General features: G+C 42.2%; 1 protein-coding gene across 1 annotated transcript; it reads right to left on the bottom strand.

Moving 5' to 3' along the window:
* Nucleotides 1–18,747: 18,747 nt before the first annotated feature.
* Nucleotides 18,748–24,370, bottom strand: LOC120298496 (arylacetamide deacetylase-like 4). Its single transcript, XM_039322294.1, has 4 exons — nt 23,982–24,370; nt 23,532–23,748; nt 22,684–22,747; nt 18,748–20,099 (listed from the first exon to the last, which is right to left on the bottom strand). The coding sequence occupies exons 1-4, from the start codon at nt 24,162–24,164 to the stop codon at nt 19,325–19,327; spliced, it is 1,239 nt and encodes a 412-aa protein (XP_039178228.1). The 5' UTR covers nt 24,165–24,370; the 3' UTR covers nt 18,748–19,324.
* Between the last annotated feature and the right edge of the window lie 557 nt (nt 24,371–24,927).

The following is a 24,927-nucleotide window of genomic DNA, read 5'->3' as shown; positions in this document are numbered from 1 at the left end:
CCTTCTAAAAATCTTTTGAATGTTCCACCAAATCATAATCCAAAAAGCCTTTACCTTTTTACAATTCCAGCAAATATGGAAATATGTCGCATCTTTATTGCCACATCTCCAACATTTGGGCTGTATATTAGGATACATACAAGATAATTTTTTAGGATCTAAATGCCATCTATAAAACATTTTATAAAAATTTTCTCTCAAATTTTGAGCTTGTGTAAATTTAACATTTCTAGTCCAAATTGTCTCCCATAAATCCAATGAAATCGGTTCCTGTATATTTTGAGCCCATTTAATCATACAGTCTTTAACCAATTCTGTTTCCGAGTCTAACTCTAGTAAAACATTATAAATTCTTTTTATATGAGCCTGACTCTGATTTTTAATCTGAATAACCAATTGTTTGTCTTCTAATGTTATTCCCTCTTTCTTATCTACAGTCCATCTATCCACTATTTGTAAATATTGAAACCATGACTGTAGGATATTTTCCTGCCTTAATACATCTAGGGATTTCAAATGCCAATTCGAACCAGACCAAATTAACAATTCTTTATACGAGATTTTATCAAAATTTGTCCCCTTAGAAGTTCCCTCAATTGCATGTCTGGGAATCCCCCAGATAGGTATTTTATAATTTAATCTGTAATAATACTTTTTCCAAACACGAAGTAGGGCATTCCTCAAAATATGTGATTTAAAAGTCCGATCAACTTTCTTATTGAAAATCAGATATGCATGCCAACCATATATTAAATCCCAACCTTCCAAAGAAAGAATATCCTTATTTGTTAAATTAAGCCAATCACTTAACCAAGTTAAGGCGGCTGCATCATAATATAATTTCAAGTTAGGTGCCTTAAGTCCTCCTCTTTCTTGAGCATCCTGTAAAATCTTAAACTTAACCCTTGGTTTCTTTCCGGCCCATATAAAATTGTTGATGCCCTTTTGCCATTCATCCAAATTTGCCTCTTTTTTAAAAAATAGGTATCATTTGAAACAAAAAAAGGAACTTTGGTAGAACATTCATTTTTACAGCTGAAATTCTCCCCAACAATGACAATTGCAATTTTTTCCAGTCTTTTAAGTCCTTTTGTACTTTTACCCATAATGGTTCATAATTATTCTTATACAATTTTCCATTTGAAGCAGCTAAATATACTCCCAAATATTTAACCTTTTTTACCATCTGGAAACCTGTAGCTTTGACCAAACTTTCCCTATCCTTAACTAACATATTCTTAGATAATATCTTAGTCTTATAATTGTTGACTTTAAAACCAGAAACATTCCCATACTGTGTTATAAGTTCTAATAAACAATCAATTGCTTGATTCGGTTGTTCCAAAATTAAAACCAAATCATCCGCAAAAGCCCGCAATTTGTACTCATTCTTCCTTATCTTTACACCCTTGACTACCTTTGATTCTCAAATCTGAATCAATAAAATTTCCAACATTAAAACAAATAACAATGAGGATAATGGGCATCCTTGTCTTGTCCCTTTTTCAATATTAAAATTCTCAGTCAGTCCCCCATTTACAACAATTTGTGCAGATTGTTGCTGATATATAGCTTTAAGTGCATGTAAAAAATTATCCCCAAAATTCATTTTCTCTACCAATGAGAATAAAAATTGCCAATCTAATTGATCAAAGGCTTTTTCAGCGTCCAAAAAAATAAAAGCCACAGGAATCTGATTATTCTTATCCAAATACTCAATTAAGTTTATAATTTGTCTAACATTATATTTCATATATCGCCCCGTTATAAATCCTGCTTGATCACTATGAATCAAGTCCTTCATAACCTGCATTAATCTATTTGCCAAAATTTTTGTAAAAATCTTATAATCAACATTTAATAATGAAATTGGCCTATAATTCTTAGGCTCTGTAAGATCCTGATCTTCCTTTGGAATCAGTGATATAAAAGCTCTTTTCCAAGAAGGAGGAACTTGTGTACCCAACAAAATACTATTAAAAAGTTCCTTTAATGGCTCCATCATTTCTTCAAATAAAGTCTTATAATATCTCGAGGTCAGTCCATCTGTTCCCGGAGACTTTCCAACCTTTAACTGCTTAATAGCTAAACCAATTTCCTCCACAGTAATTAATCTATTCATCCCATTTTGTTGTTCCTCTGAAAGTTTAGGAAAATGCACTGATTGTAGATATTTATCTATATCCACACCCTTTATGTTATCACTTGAATATAATTTTGTATAAAAATCTAAAAAACTCTTTTTAATCAAATTTTGCTGAAAAACCTCACTACCTTTATATTTTACTCTCCCCCTTTTTTCCCTGGAGCTGGAGCAATAAAATGTGAACCCAAACGAGGATTCATCAAAAGTTTAGAGTCCTTTAAAGTTATATGAGTCTCTTGCAAACATATCAAATCATTGTTATATTGTTTCAAATAATGAAAAATCTTTCTTCATTTCTGTGGCACATTTAAGCCATTAACATTCCAGGTCAGGAACCTGGCCATCTCCACCGGCCTGGAGCCTCTGGAGCATGGCCTGCAGATCCACTGTCGAAGATCTTTTTGGTCTTGCTCCTCCCACAGGCTCTGTAATAACCATGCCTTCAACTTTATCACCACTCTTCTGCTGCTGCTCTTTTTCTTTACGTTTATGGGCAGCTCGTGTCATCCTTTGCTCTTTTATCTCAAAATTCTGTACAGCTTGTTCCATAACCATCATTGATGAGGCTCCTGTCATAACAGGATTGTTATCCTTGTTTGTGGGGGTGAGGACAATCTTGCCTTTAAGATAGAGTGATAAAAATCTCTTGCCTTCGAGATTGTAGTTAATCTATGACGTATCCCCTCATAATTCACTATTATTCCTCTTGGAATCTCCCATCTAAACTGAATTTGACGATGCTTTAACTCATCAGACAGAAAAGCAAAATCTTTTCTGCCTCTTAAAATTTTGGGAGGTATTTCTTTTTAAATTATCACATCTTGATCTGCAATTTGAAACTTTTGTTTATAAAAAGCCTGTATAATTTCATTACGAGTAAAACTTCTGGAAAAATAGATGACCACGTCTCTTGGTAAGTTTCTCTGTCTAGCAACCCGTGAGTTGACTCTAAAAAATTTTTCTATCTCATTCCCAATTATTTCAGGCCTCCAGCTCAGATTAAGAGCAATATCTTTCACAATAAGCATCTTTAAGTCCTCCTAAAGATTTTCTCTCAACCCCCTGATATGCAATGCATATTCCATCTCTCTATATTGTGAAATAATTTGTTCATCCTGTGTAATTTCTATCTTATTCTCTACCTCCTCCATCCTAGATTCCATTCTTGTTGCATTTTCAGTAATCTCCTCGATTCTGTTGTCAATTCTCTCTATATGCAGAGCAAGGCCCTGGAAAGCAAAAAGTATGTCCTCCCTTACTTGCTTATTTTTTTTCTCCAATAGTTCTTCTGTGACAGCCCTCTCTGCAATTATAAGATCTTTTACTTCCTCCTTAATGTCCAAAGCATGCTTTTTAAAAAGCTTCTTGTAAATCTTTAAGAGAAATTGCAGGAGGAGGAGAGGGTGGAGGTGATTTTGGTTTCTGAGAAACAGGCTGGGTCATTGGGGAAGAGATAGTGGCTTTAGGAGGAGGAGGCAAGCGTTTTGAAGCCATTTTCTTAAGTTCCAAGAAGAAAGATTCTTGTTTGGGAAAAAAAAGAGAAAAAAAATCACAGTTCTTTTAAATATTCTTTAAAAAAAATACAGAGAAAAAAGAAAAGAAAAAGAATAAAAAGCCAAATTCTTGCTTCTATATTTAAAGCATTAATCTGTATCCAGATTTTAGCTTTATAATGCAAATCAAGCAAGAAAGACAATCACCAATTTGCCTTTCACTTTCCCTTTCTTCAAAAGGGAAAGTGAACAGTAAAAAAGAAAGAAGAGGATACTTGCTGGAGTTAAAGACACCATCAAACTTAAGTGCAATTTCTTCTGGTCTGCTCCGTCTGCTTTTAAGTACTCACAAGCGGCTAAAAGAAGCAGATGTGGAAGCGGAAGTTTGCTTCATCCCAGAACTTCGGGACGAAGGCTCCCTGGAATGCGGAGATTGCTCAGGCTCCGAGGGAGCTCTACCCTCCGATCCCCAAAATTATAGGGATCCAGGGGAACTCTTACCTCTACCTGAGAGCTATCCTCCTCCCTTTTGCCCAGGGAGGAGATTCAAGCCGCGGGACAGTTGATTGTCAAAGTCCCGCGGCTTTTACACGGACCAGGAACGGGCGGCTTTATAAAAAGCCGCCATCGTCGTCGCTGAAACCACCGGAAGCTAATTAATTAAATTATTAATGAGATCCCTGAGGCTGATGCTGCGAAACTAAATACTGGATATCTCGCTCAATTTTTGTAAGGAACAAACGAAGGTCTCCTCTTTCGGAAATATTCAGGCGGTTTCTTTCTTTGGTCATAATATGATTAACAGCACTAAAGCCTGATTCCACAAGATATGAGGTAGGGAAAGGTATCAATAAACTGAATATCATTTTCCACATATTTGGATATAAGACAGGCATTTTTTTACTTTGCCATAGGTTTTCATATCCACCACTATCGAATTTATGTTTACTTTCTTCATCATATCTAATTTCTAACAGTTCTTCTTGGCAAGTTATATCAGCCTCTTCAATATTTGCGGTAAAAGGATTTTTCATCCAGTCATACACCTTCAATTTCAAAATATCTTCAAATCGTTTTTCCATGTCCAATTTAAGTTCGTTGAGGTGGCTACTGACTCTGTCAATATCCTCTGGAGTTACATCATCTTTTATAGATGATAATTCAGGAAACTGATGAAATTTTCTCTTCAATAGATTATAACGAAGTAGTTCAAGTTTGTCAATAAATAATGACACAATACTTTGGCAACCTATAAGAGTCTTATTAGCTCCTTGAAGCTGCCAATTGACATCATGAAATCTCTTGAAAATATCTGCCAAATAAAAGGCATCATTCTTTACTGTTTTTAACTGTTGACACAGATTGGTCTCATTATTACTTTCAAAAAATTGTATGACACTATCATATAATGCTACAAAACGAGCCAAAGATGTACCCTTTGACAGCCACCGAACTTCTGTGTGCAAAAGTAACGTAATAAAATCTTCATTATTGTCCTGGCAAAGCTGTCGAAACATTCTATCATTTTTTGGTTTGGATTTGATTTTGTTTATGGCTCGAATTTTTATAGTTAATGATGAATGGAGAGTTGTACTTAGATGTTTTCCTACAAGATGTTGTCTGTGCACCACACAATGAATACATAAAACATTTGGCACTTCTTCCTTCAAATAAGCAACAAATCCACGATAGCAACCTACCATTGATGGTGCTCCATCAGTAGCACATGCAACAATATTATTCAAAGGAATATTATTTTTTGTAAAGTATGATTTTACAGTATTAAATATAGATAATCCTCTTGTATCTGTAATGAGATTTATTGCGAATAGCATTTCTTCTTGTTATGTATTGTTTTCATCAAAATAACATACATATGTCATCAATTAAGCATTATTATCTGCAGTGGTAGACTCGTCCAATTGCATAGAAAATGAAGTGTTTTGGAGAATACTTAGCAGCTTTTTTCAACATTAACTGCCATTTCATCAATTCGTCGCTTTACTGTGCTATCGCTTAGGGGCAACGTTTTTAAATTTTCAGGTATATCCTGATGCATTACTGTTGAAATAAATTCTTTTATAGAGGGTATTATTACTGTTTCTCCAATATTATAGCTTTTACCGCTTTTTGCAATTAATTGTGAAATGCGATAAGCACAAATTAATCCATCTTCGTTCGCGGGATGTTGTTTCTTAAATGATGCAACGATTGTTGAACGATTTTGAAATTTTTATATATTTTCTGAAAGTATTCAATGGGCTTGTCCTTATCATTTGGATGCTTTGTAGAAAGATGTTCTTGCAATCGACTTGGTTTCATTGCCTCATTGGATAATGTTTTATGACACAATAAACACATTGGGTATTGTTTATTTACAATAGATTCTATGAAACCCATCTTCAGATACTCTGGCAAATAGCCACGAGCGTATTTCTTTTTTTGAGACATGGCCTTGACCTTGGTCTTGAGGGAATGCCCAGTGGAGTCTGGTTTGCCCCCGATCTGTGCCTGTCACAGCAGGATGAAGAGAGAGCCTGGTTCTTGTCAGAGATGCCTGAAACCTCTATGACTGAGGGCTCTGTGTGGCTCTCAAAATGGTGGCCGCACCACTGACTTTCTGTCCTGGGCAAGCAGGAATGAAGAGAAGGCCTTTATGGCCTCTACCTTGGTCTTGAGGGAATGCCCAGTGGAGTCTGGTTTGCCCCCGATCTGTGCCTGTCACAGCAGGATGAAGAGAGAGCCTGGTTCTTGTCAGAGATGCCTGAAACCTCTATGATTGAGGGCTCTGTGCAGCTCTCAAAATGGCGGCCGCGCCAAAATTAGCAGCCGCTTGTATTTCGGCCGGGCCTTCCCAGCCTTGAGGGGCCCTGAGGGGAAGCTTGTTGTTTGTTGTGCCCTTAATTTCCACCCCTTGGAGCCAAAAATGAGGCACTTGCAGTTTTATCTCATTGCGCAGCCTCTGCTGCGATCCAGATCGTCAAGGAAGTCGACTGGAGCCTCGCGACGATGGCGTGCTTTGGCAAGGCTCTCTGGCCTCCGAGAGCTCCGTGGGGGGTCGCACAGCTGAGGCTAACACCCCGCGCCTGCTGGAAAGCTCTGTGAGCCGATTGGAGGGCTCGATGGATCAGAAAATTTAAACGGCTCGATTGAACCCCTACCGCCCACCAGGAAAGCTGGAACGCCCACTAGTGGGCAGTAGGGACCAGGTTGACTACCACTGGTTTAACCTCTACATCAGACATGTCAAACTCAAGGCCCGGAGGCCAGATCCGGCCCACGATGTGTTTAGATCTGGCCTACAAACAGACTAGTAGGAGAAGGTTATTGAGTATATTCTGGACCATATAGCTCTATGTAACCTCGTATAGCTCTATGTAACCCTAACTAAAGACCATGTATCAGTATGTCAGTGGGAGGAGTTTCTAAAGGGCATTGGGAGACTTCCTGGACACAAGCCAGATTGGAATGTCTTTGTCTGAAAGAAGCAATTGCCATCAGATGTCACCCGATGAGCTTGCGCCGTTATAAAGATGGTATGGAAGAGATCATCATCCTTTTACCTGTAGGAATGGACAAAAGATGTAATTTCCAGAAGTAACAACACAGCATGAATGCAAGTAATCTTTGTAATCTTTCTGATTGAAATATATTTCTTTTGTTATGAAACCATTTCTACTGAGTTATCTACCTGACTTGATTTAAAGAAGGTGTTTTAACTCAGACTCAGAATAGTAAAAGGATGATGCTCTCTTCCATACCATCTTTATAACGGTGCAGGCTCATCGGGTGATATCTAACTACGGAACCCGCCAAACCATACCACTGCTGGCAATCGGATGGGTCCAGCTGCAGCGCCAATGGCCCTACAGCAGAACCAGCCATCACTCGGGGATGAAATTGAAAGAACTCGAACCACACTAGAGTCCCTGTTGCGCCAACAGGAGGCAGCGTCCCAAGGAACTGCCACCAGACCTGACCACAGAGGAGAGTCTCAAACACCAGCCGTGCCAACCTACCAGGGAGCTAGCTACATTCTACCAGAAAGACAGACCCTCCAACAAGTAAGCAAGCAGGAACCTGGGTTCCCTCAGCTCAACGCCAGAGTAGAGGAGTTCAGACCAAGCCAACAAGGTCCCTTGCACGTGACATGGCAAAATACCCTCAGCCAACAATACGCTGAAGGAAGTTACCAGCCATGGTGCACGCCCCCGCTCCCAGAAGGAATGCACCACCTCCACCAAGCTACAGCCCACACACGGGATTGACGCATCCCCCAATGTACTTTGGAACAAAGTTGGACTTGGCAGCCAGAGGTGTACGAAGATTCTCCGACAAACCTGGAAAAGACTACTTATTGTGGAAGCACGCCATCAACAAAGAAAGGGCTGGACCAGATGAGGAACCCGTCCAGCTGATAGCCTGGCTAGGCCCAAAATCCGTAATCACTGTGAACAACATCTTCGCATCCCATTTGGGCAACCCTGACATCGGCCTTGCAAAGACCTGGGTCACACTTGACAAGGACTACGGTGAACCCACAGTGACAGAGTCCTTGCTTCTGGACCACGTTCTCAGTTTCCCTGACATAAGAATCTACAAATGTCAACAGCTGAAGACTTTCTCGTCGCTCATTACTCAATTACAGACAGCACAATAGGACTCTACCTTGCCGGGATTAGCTTGCCTTGACCTGTTTAGGATACAAAATCCTATCATCCAAAAACTACCACGGTCAATATGTGAACAATGGATCGAGCTTTCTCGAGCTTACAGGAAAAGCAACCAAAACAAGATCCCCCCCCCTTTGCAGTTCTCGCTGAATTTATCAGTGACCAGGCTGATCTCTACAATGACCCCCTATACCTCTTCATCAGAGAAGCACACTTCTCAACGACCAAGCGAAGCAGTCAAAACACTGATGTAGTCAAGGGACCCATCCAAGCTACGAAGGACAGAACCACCTTTTCAGTGTACAAAACAGACATCACGCCTTGCCCAAAGAAGTCTCCAGATGAGCGAATACCGAAAAGTGTTCATTCGAACCCTCGTCCAACTAAAAAAGGCCTGACTTGTCCAATTCACAAGTCCTCATACTCTCTAAACGATTGCAGAGAATTTAGGAAAAAATCCCTAGATGACCGAAAGACCCTACTCAAAGAGAATAGGATATGTTTCAAATGCTGTGATTCTATGGGGCACATGGCCAAAGACTGCACCTGTGTGACAGCAACAAGCACCCAGCAGCCTTACATCTAGAAACTAAGAAGCCTTCTCAGGGGACACAACAAGCGACTTCAATGACGGAGACTCAAACTGACTCCAAAGAGCAGCCAAAACAGTACAGGACGTACTACACAGATATATGCGGCAACTCACCATGCCCTCCTTCATGCTCACCCGTCTGTCTTGCAAAAGTCTACCCCGACGGGCAACATGAAAGGGCTGTAAAGATGTATGCTATACTAGACCCACACAGCAAAGTTACTATAGCTAAGCCCGCCTTTTTCGACCACTTTGACCTCCTGAGTGAACTGAAGCATTTTGCAGTAAATACATGCATAGTACCAATGCGCACAGTGGGGAGGAAAATCACTGGTCTATGCATAGAAGTGATAGATGGAAGTTCACATTTCCGGTTACCATCAGTGTTAGAATGGGAGACCTTACCAGATGTTCGCAGCAAAATCTCAACACCAGAGGCAGCAAGAAAAATACCTCACTTAGCACACATAGCCAATTTAATCCCTCCTCTAGATCCTGAAGCTGAAATCCTACTCATGGTGGGAAGAGACTCCCCAGAGTCCATTGGCTCCAATAAAAAAATCAAAGGTCCACCAGGAACCCCAGTAGCCATTAAGATGGAACTTGGATGGGCCATAGGAGGGACGGTTTGTGTTGATCAATTGCAAACCCCAACCCAGGTGAGCATCTCAAAAATCTCCATTCCCAGTAATGGAACAGCACCTCACCTAAAACCACACCTAGAACACTGCATGCTTGTGACAACCAAACCTGTTTTGGAAGCAACAGAGTTCCATCCACACCTAGAACACTGCATGCTTGTGACAACCAAACCTGTTTTGGAAGCAACAGAGTTCCAACCACACCTAGAACACTGTACGCTTGTGACAACCAAACCTGTTTTGGAAGCAACAGTGTTCCAGACAAGCAAGTATTACAACAACTTAGCTTTGTCCATAGAGGACAAACAAGACAAACGTCTCCAAGACTGGGAGTCATGGAGCGTACTCCCAAGATGTCTCCAAAGCATGCAAGTGCAGTGCACGTATGTCCCCAGCTCACACGCCACAGTGCAAAGGAAAGAATTGTACGCTTCTTTAGGTGTGTCAACAAAGGTAAATGCAGCCTTAAGATGCATCACAATCCACAGCGGTGAGAGCCACACTTATGTTGTCTTATTTGCAACCATAAGATATATCAGAGTCCACAGTGGGGAGAGCCACACTTACGTCGTCTTATTTGCAACCATAAGATACATCAGAATCTACAGTGGGGAGTGCTGCGGTCTCGGTGTCTTCTTTGGAAAAGTGAGACTAACAATGCAAGAAGGCCACACCGTACCGAGGTTAGAGCTACTGTGGTACCACTTTGGCTGTAAAGCTCACCAACTCAACAGCGAAGATGTTGTGCCTTGAACTATAGTCTACCACCTTCTACGCAGACAGCAAGGTGATGTCAAGCTACATTTGCAAATAAAGCAGACATTTCTACGTCTATGTAGGCAACAGATGAAAAGGATTGAAACATCTTTAAGCCCTGAACAATGGCAACATGTGCCAACAAATAAGAACTTTGTTAACCAAGTGAAGTGGCCCAACCTTGCCACACAGTTAACAGAATTGATCTGGCTAGAAAGTCTTGAGTTCTTGGCCTGTCCAAACAGACAGATGCCACAAAGACCAAAACATTATGCACTTCCAGCTTCTGATCAAAGTGCCAACTTTCAACCTCAGACACCCAGTAAATGTCAACCAATCCGCTTCAAAACCCTGTCTAAGCGGAGACACCTGAAATTAGGCATAGTTTTGATCGTCTTGATCACTTTTCTCAGCACCCCAAGAATTAGCCTTGTAAGAGCCTGCAAAGACTTACTGACTATTGAAGATATTTGTCAAGATCCGATGATTGACAAATGTCTGAAGGCCAAAAATTGCCTTCCCCATGCATCTCACATGGGTGAAGCGTGCATAGGCGAAGCGTGGGAGCACATGATTGGTGCACCCCGTGAAATCATGGACTCTATATTGTTAAAGACACCCACACCCACACATGAAGTCCTCACTACCCTGATGACAACAGTAGCAGCCATTTTCAATACTTCATCGGTGGTTCCAGACCCTTCGGTTCTTGAGTATCCTGAGTCTTCTGTAGCAGCTGTTGTTCCTGATTATTCAGTTCCAGCTGTTGTTCCTGATTCTTCGGTTCCAGTTGTTGTTCCTGATTCTTCAGTTCCAGCTGTTGTTCCTGTTTCCAGCTCCAGCTGTTCCTGAGTTTCCAGATCCAGCTTTTCATGTTTTTCCAGGTTCTTCGATTCCTGAGTATCCTGTGAATCCAGTTCCCCTTGTTCCTGAGAAACTTTGAGTTCCAGTTTTTCTGTTCCAGATTTGGTTCCAGTTTCTTTTACAGGAAGAAGACCTGAGAGACAAGTATGCATACCAGAACTAATGGCCCATGGGACTTACGCACCGGGCCCACCCACTTGATGAACTAGTTTGCCCAGTTGCGGTCCAGATCGTGAAGCCACGTGAATCAGGTCATGACTCAAAGACACTTGTACCAGACCGATCACCAATTTGGTCCCGTTGCTGATGACGACTGAACCACAAGATAAAACTTCAAATTATGTATTGTCTTATGCATTGTTTGATGTAACACTTGCTTGGTTTGGGTTTTTTTTTGCATAATTGTGCATGTTTTATATTTACTTTATAGTTAGGCAGGTTTCATACCAAGTTTTTACTTATTTAGTCACAAGTTATTCAACAATGAATATTGCATGCCTTAATGCAAGGGTAGTCAACCTTTTTATACCTACCGCCCACTTTTGTATCTCTGTTAGTAGTAAAATTTTCTAACCGCCCACTGGTTCCACAGTAATGGTGATTTATAAAGTAGGGAAGTAACTTTACTTTATAAAATTTATAAAGCAGAGTTATAGCAAGTTAAAGCATATAATAATAATTACTTACCAAGCATGACGAGTTGTGTTTCTACCAAACAGTTCTACTTTGGTTTCATCTGACCATATGACATTCTCCCAATCCTCTTCTGGATCATCCAAATGCTCTCTAGCAAACTTCAGATGGGCCCGGACATGTACTGGCTTAAGCAGGGGGACACATCTGGCACTGCAGGATCTGAGTTCCTGGCGGCGTAGTGTGTTACTGATGGTTGCCTTTGTTACGTTGGTCCCAGCTCTCTTGCAGGTCATTCACTAGGTCCCTCCGTGTGGTTCTGGGATATTTGCTCACCGTTCTTGTAATCATGTTGACCCCATGGGGTGAGATCTCGCGTGGAGCCCCAGATCGAGGGAGATTATCAGTGGTCTTGTATGTCTTCCATTTTCTAATTATTGCTCCCACAGTTGATTTCTTCACACCAAGCTGCTTGCCTATTGCAGATTCAGTCTTCCCAGCCTGGTGCAGGTCTACAATTTTGTTTCTGGTGTCCTTCGACAACTCTTTGGTCTTCACCATAGTGGAGTTTGGAGTGTGACTGTTTGAGGTTGTGGGCAGGTGTCTTTTATACTGATAACAAGTTTAAAAGGTGCCATTAATACAGGTAATGAGTGGAGGACAGAGGAGTCTCTTAAAGAAGAAGTTACAGGTCTATGAGAGCCAGAAATCTTGCTTGTTTGTAGGTGACCACATACTTATTTTCCACCATAATTTGCAAATAAATTCTTTCCAAATCAGACAATGTGATTGTCTGGATTTGTTTTCTCGTTTTGTCTCTCATAGTTGAGGTCTACCTATGATGACAATTACAGGCCTCTCTCATCTTTTTATGTGGGAGAACTTGCACAATTGGTGGCTGACTAAATACTTTTTTGCCCCACTGTAGAAACAGGAAGTCTGATGAAATTACATTTAATTAACTAAATTATTAATGAGATCCCTGAGGCTGATGCTGCGAAACTAAATACTGGATATCTGGCTCAATTTTTGTAAGGAACAAACGAAGGCCTCCTCTTTCGGAAATATTCAGGCAGTTTCTTTCTTTGGTCATAATATGATTAACAGCACTAAAGCCTGATTCCACAAGATATGAGGTAGGGAAAGGTATCAATAAACTGAATATCATTTTCCACATATTTGGATATAAGGCAGGCATTTTTTTACTTTGCCATAGGTTTTCATATCCACCACTATCGAATTTATGTTTACTTTCTTCATCATATTTAATTTCTAACAGTTCTTCTTGGCAAGTTATATCAGCCTCTTCAATATTTGCGGTAAAAGGATTTTTCATCCAGTCATACACCTTCAATTTCAAAATATCTTCAAATCATTTTTCCATGTCCAATTTAAGTTTGTTGAGGTGGCTACTGACTCTGTCAATATCCTCTGGAGTTACATCATCTTTTATAGATGATAATTCAGGAAACTGATGAAATTCTCTCTTCAGTAGATTATAACGAATTAGTTCAAGTTTGTCAATAAATAATGACACAATACTTTGGCAACCTATAAGAGTCTTATTAGCTCCTTGAAGCTGCCAATTGACATCATGAAATCTCTTGAAAATATCTGCCAAATAAAAGGCATCATTCTTTACTGTTTTTAACTGTTGACACAAATTGGTCTCATTATTACTTTCCAAAAATTGTATGACACTATCATATAATGCTACAAAACGAGCCAAAGATGTACCCTTTGACAGCCACCGAACGTCTGTGTGCAAAAGTAAAGTAATAAAATCTTCATTCTTGTCCTGGCAAAGTTGTCGAAACATTCTATCATTTTTTGGTTTGGATTTGATCTTGTTTATGGCTCGAATTATTATAGTTAATGATGAACGGAGAGTTGTACGTAGATACTAATAGTAATAGTAGTAAAGTTGGAAGGGACCTTGGAGGTCATCTAGTCCAACCCCCTGCTCAGGCAGGAAACCCTACACCATTTCAGACAAATGGCTGTCCAGTCTCTTCTTAAAAACTTCCAGTGTTGGAGCATTTACTGCTTCTGGAGGCAGGCTGTTCCACTGATTAATTGTTCTCACTGTCAGGAAGTTTCTCCTTAGTTCTAGGTTGCTTCTCTCCTTGATTAGTTTCCACCCGTTGCTTCTTGTCCTGCCTTCAAGTGCTTTGGAAAATAGCTTAATTCCCTCTTCTTTATGGCAGCCCCTGAGATATTGGAATACTGCTATCATGTCCCCCCTTGTCCTTCTCTTTGTTAAACTAGACATACCCAATTCTAGCAACCGTTCCTTGTATGTTTTAGCCTCCAGTCCCCTAATCATCTTTGTTGCTCTTCTCTGTATCTTTCTAGAGTCTCAACATCTTTTTTACATCGTAGTGACCAAAACTGGATGCAGTATTCCAGGTGTGGCCTTACCAAGGCATTGTAGAGTGGTATTAATACTTCATGTGATCTTGATTCTATCCCTCTGTTAATGCAGCCTAACACTGTGTTGGCCTTTTCGGCAGCTGCAGCACACTGCTGGCTCATATTTAGGTGATTGTCTACTAGGACTGCGAGGTCCCTCTCACAGGTACTATTATTGAGCATGGTGCCACCTATGCTGTACTTGTGCATTTGGTTTTTCTTGCCTAAATGTAGAACCTTGCTTTTTTCACCATTGAATTTCATTTTGTTAGTTAGTGCCCAGTGTTCAAGTCTATCCAGATCCTTCTGTATCTTAAGCCTGTCTTCTGGAGTGTTGGCTATTCCTGCCAGCTTGGCGTCGTCTGCAAATTTGATGAGTTCCCCATCTATCCCTTCATCCAAATCGTTGATGAAGATGTTGAAGAGCACTGGGCCCAGAACAGAGCCCTGGGGCACCCCACTACACACTTCCCTCCATATAGATGCAGTTCCATTGAGAACCACTCGCTGAGTATGGCCGGTCAGCCAGCTACGGATCCATCTGGTGGTGATTCTGTCTACCCCACATTTTTCTATCTTATCAAGTAGTAGGTTGTGATTTACTTTATCAAATGCCTTACTGAAGTCCAAGTAAATTATGTCCACAGCATTCCTCTGATCCACTAATTTTGTCACTTGGTCAAAGAATGCAATAATATTTGTCTGGCATGATCTATTTTTGACAAACCCATGTTGGCTTTTAGTAATGACTTTGTTTGCTTCTAGGTGTTCGTTGATTCGTTGTTTGATTATCTTTTATGTTTTCCTACAAGATGTTGTCTGTGCACCACACAATGAATACATAAAACATTTGGCATTTCTTCCTTCAAATAAGCAACAAATCCACGATAGCAACCTACCATTGATGGTGTTCCATCAGTAGCACATGCAACAATATTATTCAAAGGAATATTATTTTTTGTAAAGTATGATTTCACAGTATTAAATATAGATAATCCTCTTGTATCTGTAATGAGATTTATTGCGAATAGCATTTCTTCTTGTTATGTATTATTTTCATCAAAATAACGTACGTATGTCATCAATTAAGCATTATTATCTGCAGTGGTAGACTCGTCCAATTGCATAGAAAATGAAGTGTTTTGGAGAATACTTATCAGTTTTTTTTCAACATTAACTGCCATTTCATTAATTCGTCACTTTACTGTGCTATCGCTTAGGGGCAACGTTTTTAAATTTTCAGGTATATCCTGATGCATTACTGTTGAAATAAATTCTTTTATAGAGGGTATTATTACTGTTTCTCCAATATTATAGCTTTTACCGCTTTTTGCAATTAATTGTGAAATGCGATAAGCACAAATTAATCCATCTTCGTTCGCGGGATGTTGTTTCTTAAATGATGCAACGATTGTTGAACGATTTTGAAATTTTTATATATTTTCTGAAAGTATTCAATGGGCTTGTCCTTATCATTTGGATGCTTTGTAGAAAGATATTCTCGCAATCGACTTGGCTTCATTGCCTCATTGGATAATGTTTTATAACACAATAAACACATTGGGTGTTGTTTATTTACAATAGATTCTACGAAACCCATCTTCAGATACTCTGGCAAATAGCCACGAGCGTATTTCTTTTTTTGAGACATGGCCTCTAACTTGGTCTTGAGGGAATGCTCAGTGGAGTTTGGTTTGCCCCCGATCTGTGCCTGTCATAGCAGGATGAAGAGAGAGCCTGGTTCTTGTCAGAGATGCCTGAAACCTCTATGACTGAGGGCTCTGTGCGGCTCTCAAAATGGTGGCCGCGCCAAAATTAGCAGCCGCTTGTATTTCGGCCGGGCCTTCCCAGCCTTGTTGTTCATTGTGCCTTTAATTTCCACCCCCCGGAGCCGAAAATGAGGCACTTGCGGTTTTATCTCGTTGCACAGCCTCTGCTGCAATCCAGATCGTTGAGGAAGTCGACTGGAGCCTCTTAAAAATAACTTTAGGGAATTCCAGGAGAGAAAGGCTGCTTGGCTTAAAGGAAACTCTTCTGCAAAGTCAAGTGCAGATAGTCCTCAAGCTATAACAGTTCATTCAGTGACTGTTTGAAGTTATAACGTCATCCCCGCAGTCATGTGATCAAAATTTGGATGCTGATGATGATAATGATAATGTTGGAAGGGACTTTCGAGGTCTTCTAGTCCAACCCTCTGCTCAGGCAGCAAACCTATACATGGGGTCCCCAACCCCCGGTCTGTGGACTGGTACCAGGCTGCAGCATGCCAGCAACTGGGCCGCACAAACAAGCAACGGCCCATCCATGGGATGCAGGCAGCACACAAAACCACACACCCTCCAGTCTGTGGAAAAACCTCTCTCCATGGAACCAGTCCCTGGTGCCCAAAAGATTGGGGACCTTTGTCTTATACCATTTCAGATAAATGGCTGTCCAGTCTCTTCTTAAAAACTTCCAGTGTTGGAGCATTCACAGCTTCTGGAGGCAGGTTGTTCCACTGATTAATTGTTCTAACTGTCAGGAAGTTTCTCCTTAGTTCCAGGTTGCTTCTCTCCTTGATTAGTTTCCATCCATGGTTTCTTGTCCAGACTTCTGGTGCTTTGGAGAATAGACTGACTCCCTCATCTCTCTGGAAACCCCTGAAATATTGGAACACTGCTATCATGTGACACCTAGTCCTTCTCTTCATTAAACTAGACAAGATATTTCTTTGGATGGTTCATATTTATGACAGTTGCAGTGTGCCGGAATCATGTGATTACCTCTTGTGAACTTCTGACAAGCAAAGTCAATGAGGAAACTAGATTCACAACGGTGTTACTAACTTAACAACTGCAGTGATTCATTTAACGAACACAGCAAGAGAGGTTGTAAAATGGGACAAAATTCACTTAACAACTGTCTAACTGAGCAACAGAAATTTTGGGCTCAATTGAATTTGTAAGTCGAGGACTACCTGGGGTTTCACAGACCCATTCTGGCTTGTCCGATGAGGCAGTTGCTGTTTTGCCTAATTCAGGTTGAGGACGAATCTGGGGCTTGGTTCATCTTTCCTCTCCACATTTTCCTCTTCTTTGTTAAGATATTTAATTTAATAGCTGGAGCAGTGAAGGGTTGGACAATGAATCAGAACACAAAGTAATAGCTGATTGGTTGAAGAGGGTTGGCTACTGTATGAGGCAATCTAAGCTGTGATTGGTTACCTTGAGTGAAAAGGGGGAGGTTCTTTGTTTCCCGCCTTTTTTCCTCTGAGTGCCCTTTATAATTTACCTCATAATACGTTGATTTACCTGATATGCTGCTGTTTGCCTGATTATCTTATTTACTATTAATATGTTTATTAATATAAAACTATATGTTTGTGTCAGCATCTCTGCCTCCATTTGGACACCGGCTGTCCAATTCCCTAACATTTTTCCCTGCAGTCCCTGATCGCAGAAGAGCTGAGAACAGGGACACACACACACACACACACACACACACACACACACACACACACACTGTTTCATGAGGGGCTGGCAGTCTTCGGCCCACTGAAGGGACTTGCTAGTTCGTGCCCTTCCAACACACACACAGACACGGACCCACACGCCCCATTCTGTCAACATAGCCATGCCTTTACAATACCTCTGAGCCACCTTCCCCTTTTCTCTCCTTGCCCTTTGCAGTGGGCAAAAATGAATCTGAAATGAAATAGAAATGAAACAGACTGGGATTTGTTTCTTGAGTCTTTACTGAAGCTCAAAAGGTTTACATGAAGTCAGTTGTCACTATTCTAGAAGCTCAGCAACCGGGGACCACCTGCAGCTAAAGCAAAGGGGGAGCAAGGAAAGCGGATACAGGAAGAGTTGAGATGGAAGCGTCAACAAGGAGAGGTCCCTTAAGATCTTACTGCATCAGTCTTGTTGGAGAGAAACGCCTCTTCAGAGACAGAGGAGAGGAAGGCACGGTTCAAGGCAAGGTCCTGTTAGGAAACAAAACCTATGCCAACGGGTGAGGGGGGAGGCTAGCACAATAGGCCTCCAGAGCTTTTGGGGGCTGATTCCCTTTTTTCGTTCATTTTTTGGTCTGCCTGTGGGAATAATGGTCTCCTGAAAGAGCTGCACTGGGTTTTCCATGACAAATGACGGCACATATACATATCCCAGGATAACGTTGCAAGATCCAATCTGGGTCGCTCACCAGGACCAGAGGTTTACTCTTCTGAGCATTCAGACACGTACTGGAGCCCATCCTCAGGAAACCTCTCTTTACTGGAATACAGGTAGTCCTTGACTTGCAACACTTCGTTTAGTGACTGTTCAAAGTTACAGCGGCACTGAAAAAAGTGATTATAACCTTTTTTCACACTTAAGACCGCTGCACTATCCCCAGAGTCACATGATCAAAATTCCGACACTTGGCGACTGACTCATATTTATGATGGTTGCAGTGTCCTGGGGTCATGTAATTACTTTTTGCTGCCTTCTGTCAATGGGGAAGTCAGATTCACTTAACAACCATGTTACTAACTTAACAACTATAGTGATTCACTTAACAACTGTGACAAGAAAGCCAGTAAAATGAGGCAAATTCACTTAGCAACAGAAATTTTGGGCTCAATTGTTATCGTTAGTCGAGGACTACCTATATGCACTTTGGGCCATTCTGTAAGTCGCAATTATGTGATGCCTTCCTATTGGTTCATTGGGGTGTTGATGGCTGGTGATGGGCTGTTGTTTCCTTGTGCTGTCATGTTCAACATTCTCCACAAGTTTGATATTCCAAAGAACCACTGTCCTGACTATAGGGAGGAGGAGAGCGCAAAAGGTAGACGTCTGGCCACTCTCCCAACTGTTCCTCGGTGCCACTTAGACTGTCATATGGGAAATTCTGTTTTTTGGGTAAGAGGGAAAACCACAGTTTCCTGCACAGCCTGACACCAGGCTACCTGAGTGGTGGGCTATGAACGAGCTGGAGAGGGCAAGGATGTGTCTCTTCAAAGAGTTGGTGGACCATCTTCAGGTCAGTTAAGCAGGACAGATGGATGAAATTATAGGGTATAACCTCTTCAGATCCAGATCTGTAAGGCAAGGGCTAGATGAACAAGGAAGAGGAACGAGGCTGTTTGATTTCTAGAATCGTTCTAGGAATTGGATTATACTATTTAAACTCTTCCTCGTACTTGGAAACTGGATTGGCCACATATCTATCAGCGAGGTGATCCCATGGAATCCATCCTTGAGGTGAAGCCAGGTGACAGGGACGCCATTGTCTTCCAGCCTCTTCTTATAGAGCAAGCCATCATCTCGGAAAATGTCATATTCACAGGTTAAAAGGAAAGTCTCTGGAAACTGCTGGATGACGGCATCTTCCGCCAGGAGTGGGGAAAATATGGGGTCGAAAACTGTTTTGTATTTTTGGAAAAGATCTTCTGAAAACGGACCAGGTACAAACGGCACGTAACCCCGGCCTTTAAATTCCTCTGGAATATGTTCCGCACTGATCCATTTCTGATACTTTGCCATGAGTTCCTGCGGGACATGAGCATTGGCCATAATTTCATTGACCCCGGCCTCGGTTCCCGAGAGATAAACTATGGCAAGACGAACAGCTTCTTTCTTGACTAAGAGGGGAATAGACTGGTTTTGCTGGTAAGAAGGTAAATTTACATCCAGGCATTGTAGGAAAGGATAGATTAGTATGTGGGCCCGGGGCTGTGGCAGGTCCTTTGTCATCAGAAGTTGCTGAGCAATGCTGGCAACAAGTGTGCCTCCGCTGCTGTCACCAGCCAGCACGATCCGTTTCGGGTCCACCCCGTAGTCCTGCGCATTCTTCAGAAAATGTGATACGGCAGTGTAGCAGCTGAGTTGTTGAGCTGGATAGGGGTGCTCTGGCGCCAAGGGGTATCTGAAGAAACAGTTAGTCAAAATACAATCTTTCAAATGCACTGGCATTCCTATTACGATGATTATTATATTATATTATTATATTATATTATATTATATTATATTATATTATATTATATTATATTATATTATTATATAGCTGCCCCACCCCAAAAAGACTGGGCAGCATGCAACAACTAATATAGGCAGTTCTCGACTTAGAACAGTTCATTTAATAACTGTTCAAAATTACAACATCACTGAAAAAAGTGACTTAGGACCGTTTTTCACATGACCGTTGCAGCATCCCTGTGGTCACATGATCAAAATTAGGGCGCCTGGCAACTGATATTTATGACAGCTGCAGTGTCTCAGGCTCATGTGATCCCCTTTTGTGACCTTCTGACAAGCAAAGTCAGTGGGATTCAGTTAACAACTGCGTTACTAACATAACAATTGCAGTATTTCACTTAACAACTGTGGCAAGACAGGTCATAAAACGGGGCAAAACTCCCTTAACAACTGTCTCACAGAACAACAGAAATTTTGGGCTCAGTTGTGATCGTAGGTCGAGGACTAGCTGTAATTCTGTAAACTACTCTGAAGTAACCCGCGGCATCCTTGTTGGTTCCTTGTGGCTGTCAGTATTTCAGCACAGGGCTTTTCAACTGGTGAATCGCGTACCACCTGTGCTGGTGGGGGGAGAGGAATGAGCTGAACCGGCAGCAGCACCACACAAGCCTAAACAAGAGACGGCCCCTCCCCTGCACACACTTTTCTGAGCCCCCCTCGCAGTTCTGCCCCCTCCCCCTCCCCCTCTCGTGGGTTGAGCCTGGACGTCTGCCTAGCAAATGGGAGTAGGCCACCTTGGCTCTTTTATGACTGGTGGACTTCAACTCCCAGAATTCCTGAGGCAGCCATGCTGAGGGGAAAGGGAGAGGTTTCCAAGCTGAGCCAGGCTGGCTCAGGAATTATGGGAGTTAAAGTCCATGAGTCATCAAAGAGCCAAGGTTCTCCACTCCTAGTTTGAGATCTCTGAACTCCGGAGTTAATCTGAAACTTGCTCCATGGCTTTGATGAATCATTGATTCAATCAATAATTAGAAGTTAGCATCTAGATACCCATGAAAAAAGAAATACTTTTGGGAAATATTAAACAGGCAGGAACAATAGGTTCACCACCACTGTCCTATATACACGTAGAAACCAATAATAGGATTAACCCCAGACACACCAACGCCTACGACAAGATTAACCTAGACACACAAAAACTTCATCAACAAGTTATTTCCTTCCCTGGGTCATAGGATTAATCAATCCTGCTGAAAGGGGAAAAAACAAGCTAGGAAATTAAGAAGAACAGACTTCTTACAAATCTCATCAAAATTTAAATAGGAAAAAGAGTATAAATGCATTTAGGTGATTTTTACTAGCTAGTCCAGAAGTCATTCTCTGTCTGGCTTCTGTAGTAAAATCCACTTTCTGGCAGTTTGCTTCGCTCAGTCTCAACTATATTTTTATTTTTATTTATTTTGAGCCTATTACAGTATTTTCCTCTTAAGTCTGAGTTACTCACAGTTGCTTTGTTCTCCATTAATGAAATGCACATTCCCTCTCCTTTTTTTCTATTTTTGCTGCTTTTTCTGCAGCTGCAGGAATTGTATCCAGGGAGGAAATAAAATGCTTGCTCATGTTATTTGTCCTACAACTGACAGGATGCATTCTGTTTGCATAAGAGGTGTGGGGCTGTATTCTTAAATATTGGCTGTATTCTTAAATATTGTAACTTCGAACAGTCACTAAACGAACTGTTCTAAGTCTAGGACTACCTATACTTTATCACTTTTTTCCTTTTTTTTTTGGTCCAGTTTTTGACACCTTGCTAGGTGACTGGTGGTACTTGGATATTGCCATATCCTAAAAGTGGTACAATGGGTGAAAAGGTTGAAAAGCCCTGTTTTAGCAGACTGTCTAGAGCAGTCGTTCTCAACCTCCCTAATGCTGCGACCCTTTAATACAGTTCCTCATGTCGTGATGACCCCAACCCTAAGGGCCCTCCATGCGCACCGACGCCGCCCACTCACCCACTGCGCCCGGGCTCAGTGCACCTTGCCTGTCCTCGCCTCACCTCCGAAGGTCCCCGGCCTGCCCGGCTCCAGCTGCCTGGGGAGGGGGGGGCAGGAAGGCCGCTCCGCCAGCTTCGCCCAGCCTGGTTGGAAAAGCGCCCAGACAGGGGGAGAGAGAGAGAGAGAGAGAGAGCCAAGAGGGTGACAGCACTGGCAGAGCTTAATTCAGCCTCCTCCATGGAATGGGCCGCAAAGCAGCACAGCCTCCCTTAGGAGATGCTCGACAGAAATGAATCTGGCGCTGCAACGGCCCCCAGCTCGAAGCTGTGCAGAGATGGATAGAGGAGCGGTGTCTAGGTTCCTAAGACCATCGGAAATATGTGTTTTCTGATGGTCTTAGGTGACCCCTATGAAAGGGTTGTTCGACTCCCAAAGGGGTCGCGACCCACAGGTTGAGAACCTCTGGTCTAGAGAGAGAGAGAGGTTATGGCAGTTGGCTTTTGTGCTTTCTGTGACACAAGTCAACTTGAGCTCACTTACCCGATGCATGCGATCACAGTGTCACTTTGCCGGGCAATGAAGTGGCACACCCTTTCGTGGGATCCTGAAATATCACAAAGAATTGTTTGAATTGATGTTCAGATGAGAATGTCCCATTTCTCCCACCCCTAACTTGTATGTTTTTATCTGAGCACATGGATTTTTCCCCTTTGGTCCTTGGCATGCTACAGAAGAATCAGGGTACCCCTTAGGCCAGGGATGGCGAACCTTTTAGAGACCGAGTGCCCAAACCGCAATCCAAAACCCACTTATTTATCGCAAAGTGCCAAGGCCGCATTGGGGGTGGGCGTGGCCCACTGGGTGGGTGTGGCTGCTGTGGTCATGGCAGATTGAGTGGGCATGGCTGGGGTGGGTGTGGCCACCTTGATGTTGCTCGTGGGGGGATGCCTGTGGGGGCTGGCAGGATTGGGGGAGATCCAGGGGGTCTCTGGTGGATGGGGCATTGGCAGGAGGTTCGTCCTGAGGGGTAAGGCAGTGAGTAGGGCGGGGGTGCCATTGCTGCAGGGCAAAGCGAGAGAGGAGCGGCTGCTGCCTGATACCATCAGCCCCCGCACACAGGCCAGCAAGCGCATGGGGGCGTGCTCTACCACCTCTACCTGAGCTTGGTAGCCAGCTGCTTCACCTCCTTTTTGCTGGGTGGGGTTGCCGCTCTGGGTGCTAGCGGTGGCCTAATGGACCTGTGTGAGCTGGTGGTGGCGGCAAGTGTGCCCATAGAGAGGGCTCTAAGTGCCGCCTCTGGCATGCATGCCATAGGTTCGCCATCACTGCCTTAAACCAAGCATTTGTCCGTCCTTCTTGCACATCAAACAATTATTTGGAAAACCTACGGAGGCTTCCAAACAAGCCTGCTCCTCCGTGGATCCAGACAAGTCCTCGTCTGTTCTCTGGACTTGCTCTTTTGGGAAAACAGACCATCACCGGCACTCTGTCAAAAAGCATTTCCTTGACAATCAAGTCAGACGGTTTCCTGGAGGACATTCCATTCATCAACAACCTCCATATCACAAATTCATGGCAGATGCCAAGTTTATCCAGAATCTTGGCCTGCACAGGGGAAAGACAAGAAAGAAACCAAAGGATAACACACAAAGGATTTGTTTAGATGCTATCCAGAGCGAGTTCTAACAAAAGAGAATATTTGGAGCTCAGGGTTGAAAGGAGGGGTCCTTGGTGCTCTCTGAGCTTGCTTGTGGATCCTCAGGTACACCAAGTGTAGGACTGTGCCATTCAGCCGAACCAACTGAAAGCAAAGCTAGAGTCCAAAGGCAGAGACTTACCAGTCCGAGAACAATTCTTACAAACAAATAGAGAAGGCGCAGTTTTCTCCCCTGGCTGATTCCTGGCGGGATATGCATGCTGATGTTATTAAAGTAAAGGATCCACCCGAGGAATAACAATGTGATTGAAATGCAAAAGTAAAATACCAACATCCACAGGGTTTGGCCCAATATCGTTTCCATGGTGGAAAGGTCCTGAGATCAGAGATGGGATTTCTTTTCCCCTATCTGGCCAAAGAAAATTGTCTTAAAGCTTAATTTTCTTTCTTCTTGGTCCGTGAGGTCTATATTGCCCTGTAGTTCTTTTAACAATAAGTGACACGTATACCACAATGCCTTCTCTTATACCATTTCAACAGGTATGATTGATCAACTGATCATTTTTTTATTCACGATTTAACTGGGTCAATAAGTTCTGAACAAACAGTTCTCTTTCAAAAGTCTTCTCTCTTGAGGGTTACATCATCCAACATTAGTTGAGCTTACTTCATGATCACCCCACAGATTAAATGAGAAGGCTTATTTATTTGTGTTCCTTAGTTATGGCTTTCAGAGGCACACTGTAACCTGAGTGAGATAATAATAATAATAATAATAATCCCCCAGTGAGGCACTACCTTGATGTAGTTGTGGGGCATGTGTACTCTGAGGAAGATGAGAACTATGCCAGAGGTACAACCATACTGGACAGGTCTCATCAGAGGAGTCAGACAAAGAGTGTCTCTCCCATAAAAAATATGGTGAGACGTAAATTTCAGAAAGTCATACTGGTTCGGATGTCGCCCGGGTTAACAAGGTCCGCACTAGATATTGGAGTTCCTGGATATCTGGTGAAAAATGGGTTACAGGACTCAAGACTGTTGGCTGAGCAACCAGGGCCAACAACTGCAGAACTACTGGAAGAAAAGGTGTTTACCCGTCGCAGATACACAGTGATGGAAAACAA

Source organism: Crotalus tigris, unplaced genomic scaffold, assembly GCF_016545835.1.
Source record: "Crotalus tigris isolate CLP2741 ecotype Arizona unplaced genomic scaffold, ASM1654583v1 scf7180000023903.560294, whole genome shotgun sequence".
Lineage (NCBI taxonomy): Eukaryota > Metazoa > Chordata > Lepidosauria > Squamata > Viperidae > Crotalus > Crotalus tigris.
Note: the sequence above shows the minus strand (reverse complement) of the source record. Positions and strands in the feature narration are given on the sequence as shown.

Bases quoted from the DNA above. Each gene is read 5' to 3' on its own strand.
- LOC120298496 (XM_039322294.1), bottom strand. From the start codon at position 24,164: ATGGAAACGATATTGGGCCAAACCCTGTGGATGTTGGTATTTTACTTT. The intron at 23,749-23,981 runs GTAAGTCTCTGC...TCCCCTGTGCAG, and splicing joins TAAGAATTGTTCTCGGACTG to GCCAAGATTCTGGATAAACT. The intron at 22,748-23,531 runs GTAGGTTTTCCA...GTGATATTTCAG, and splicing joins AGGCTTGTTTGGAAGCCTCC to GATCCCACGAAAGGGTGTGC.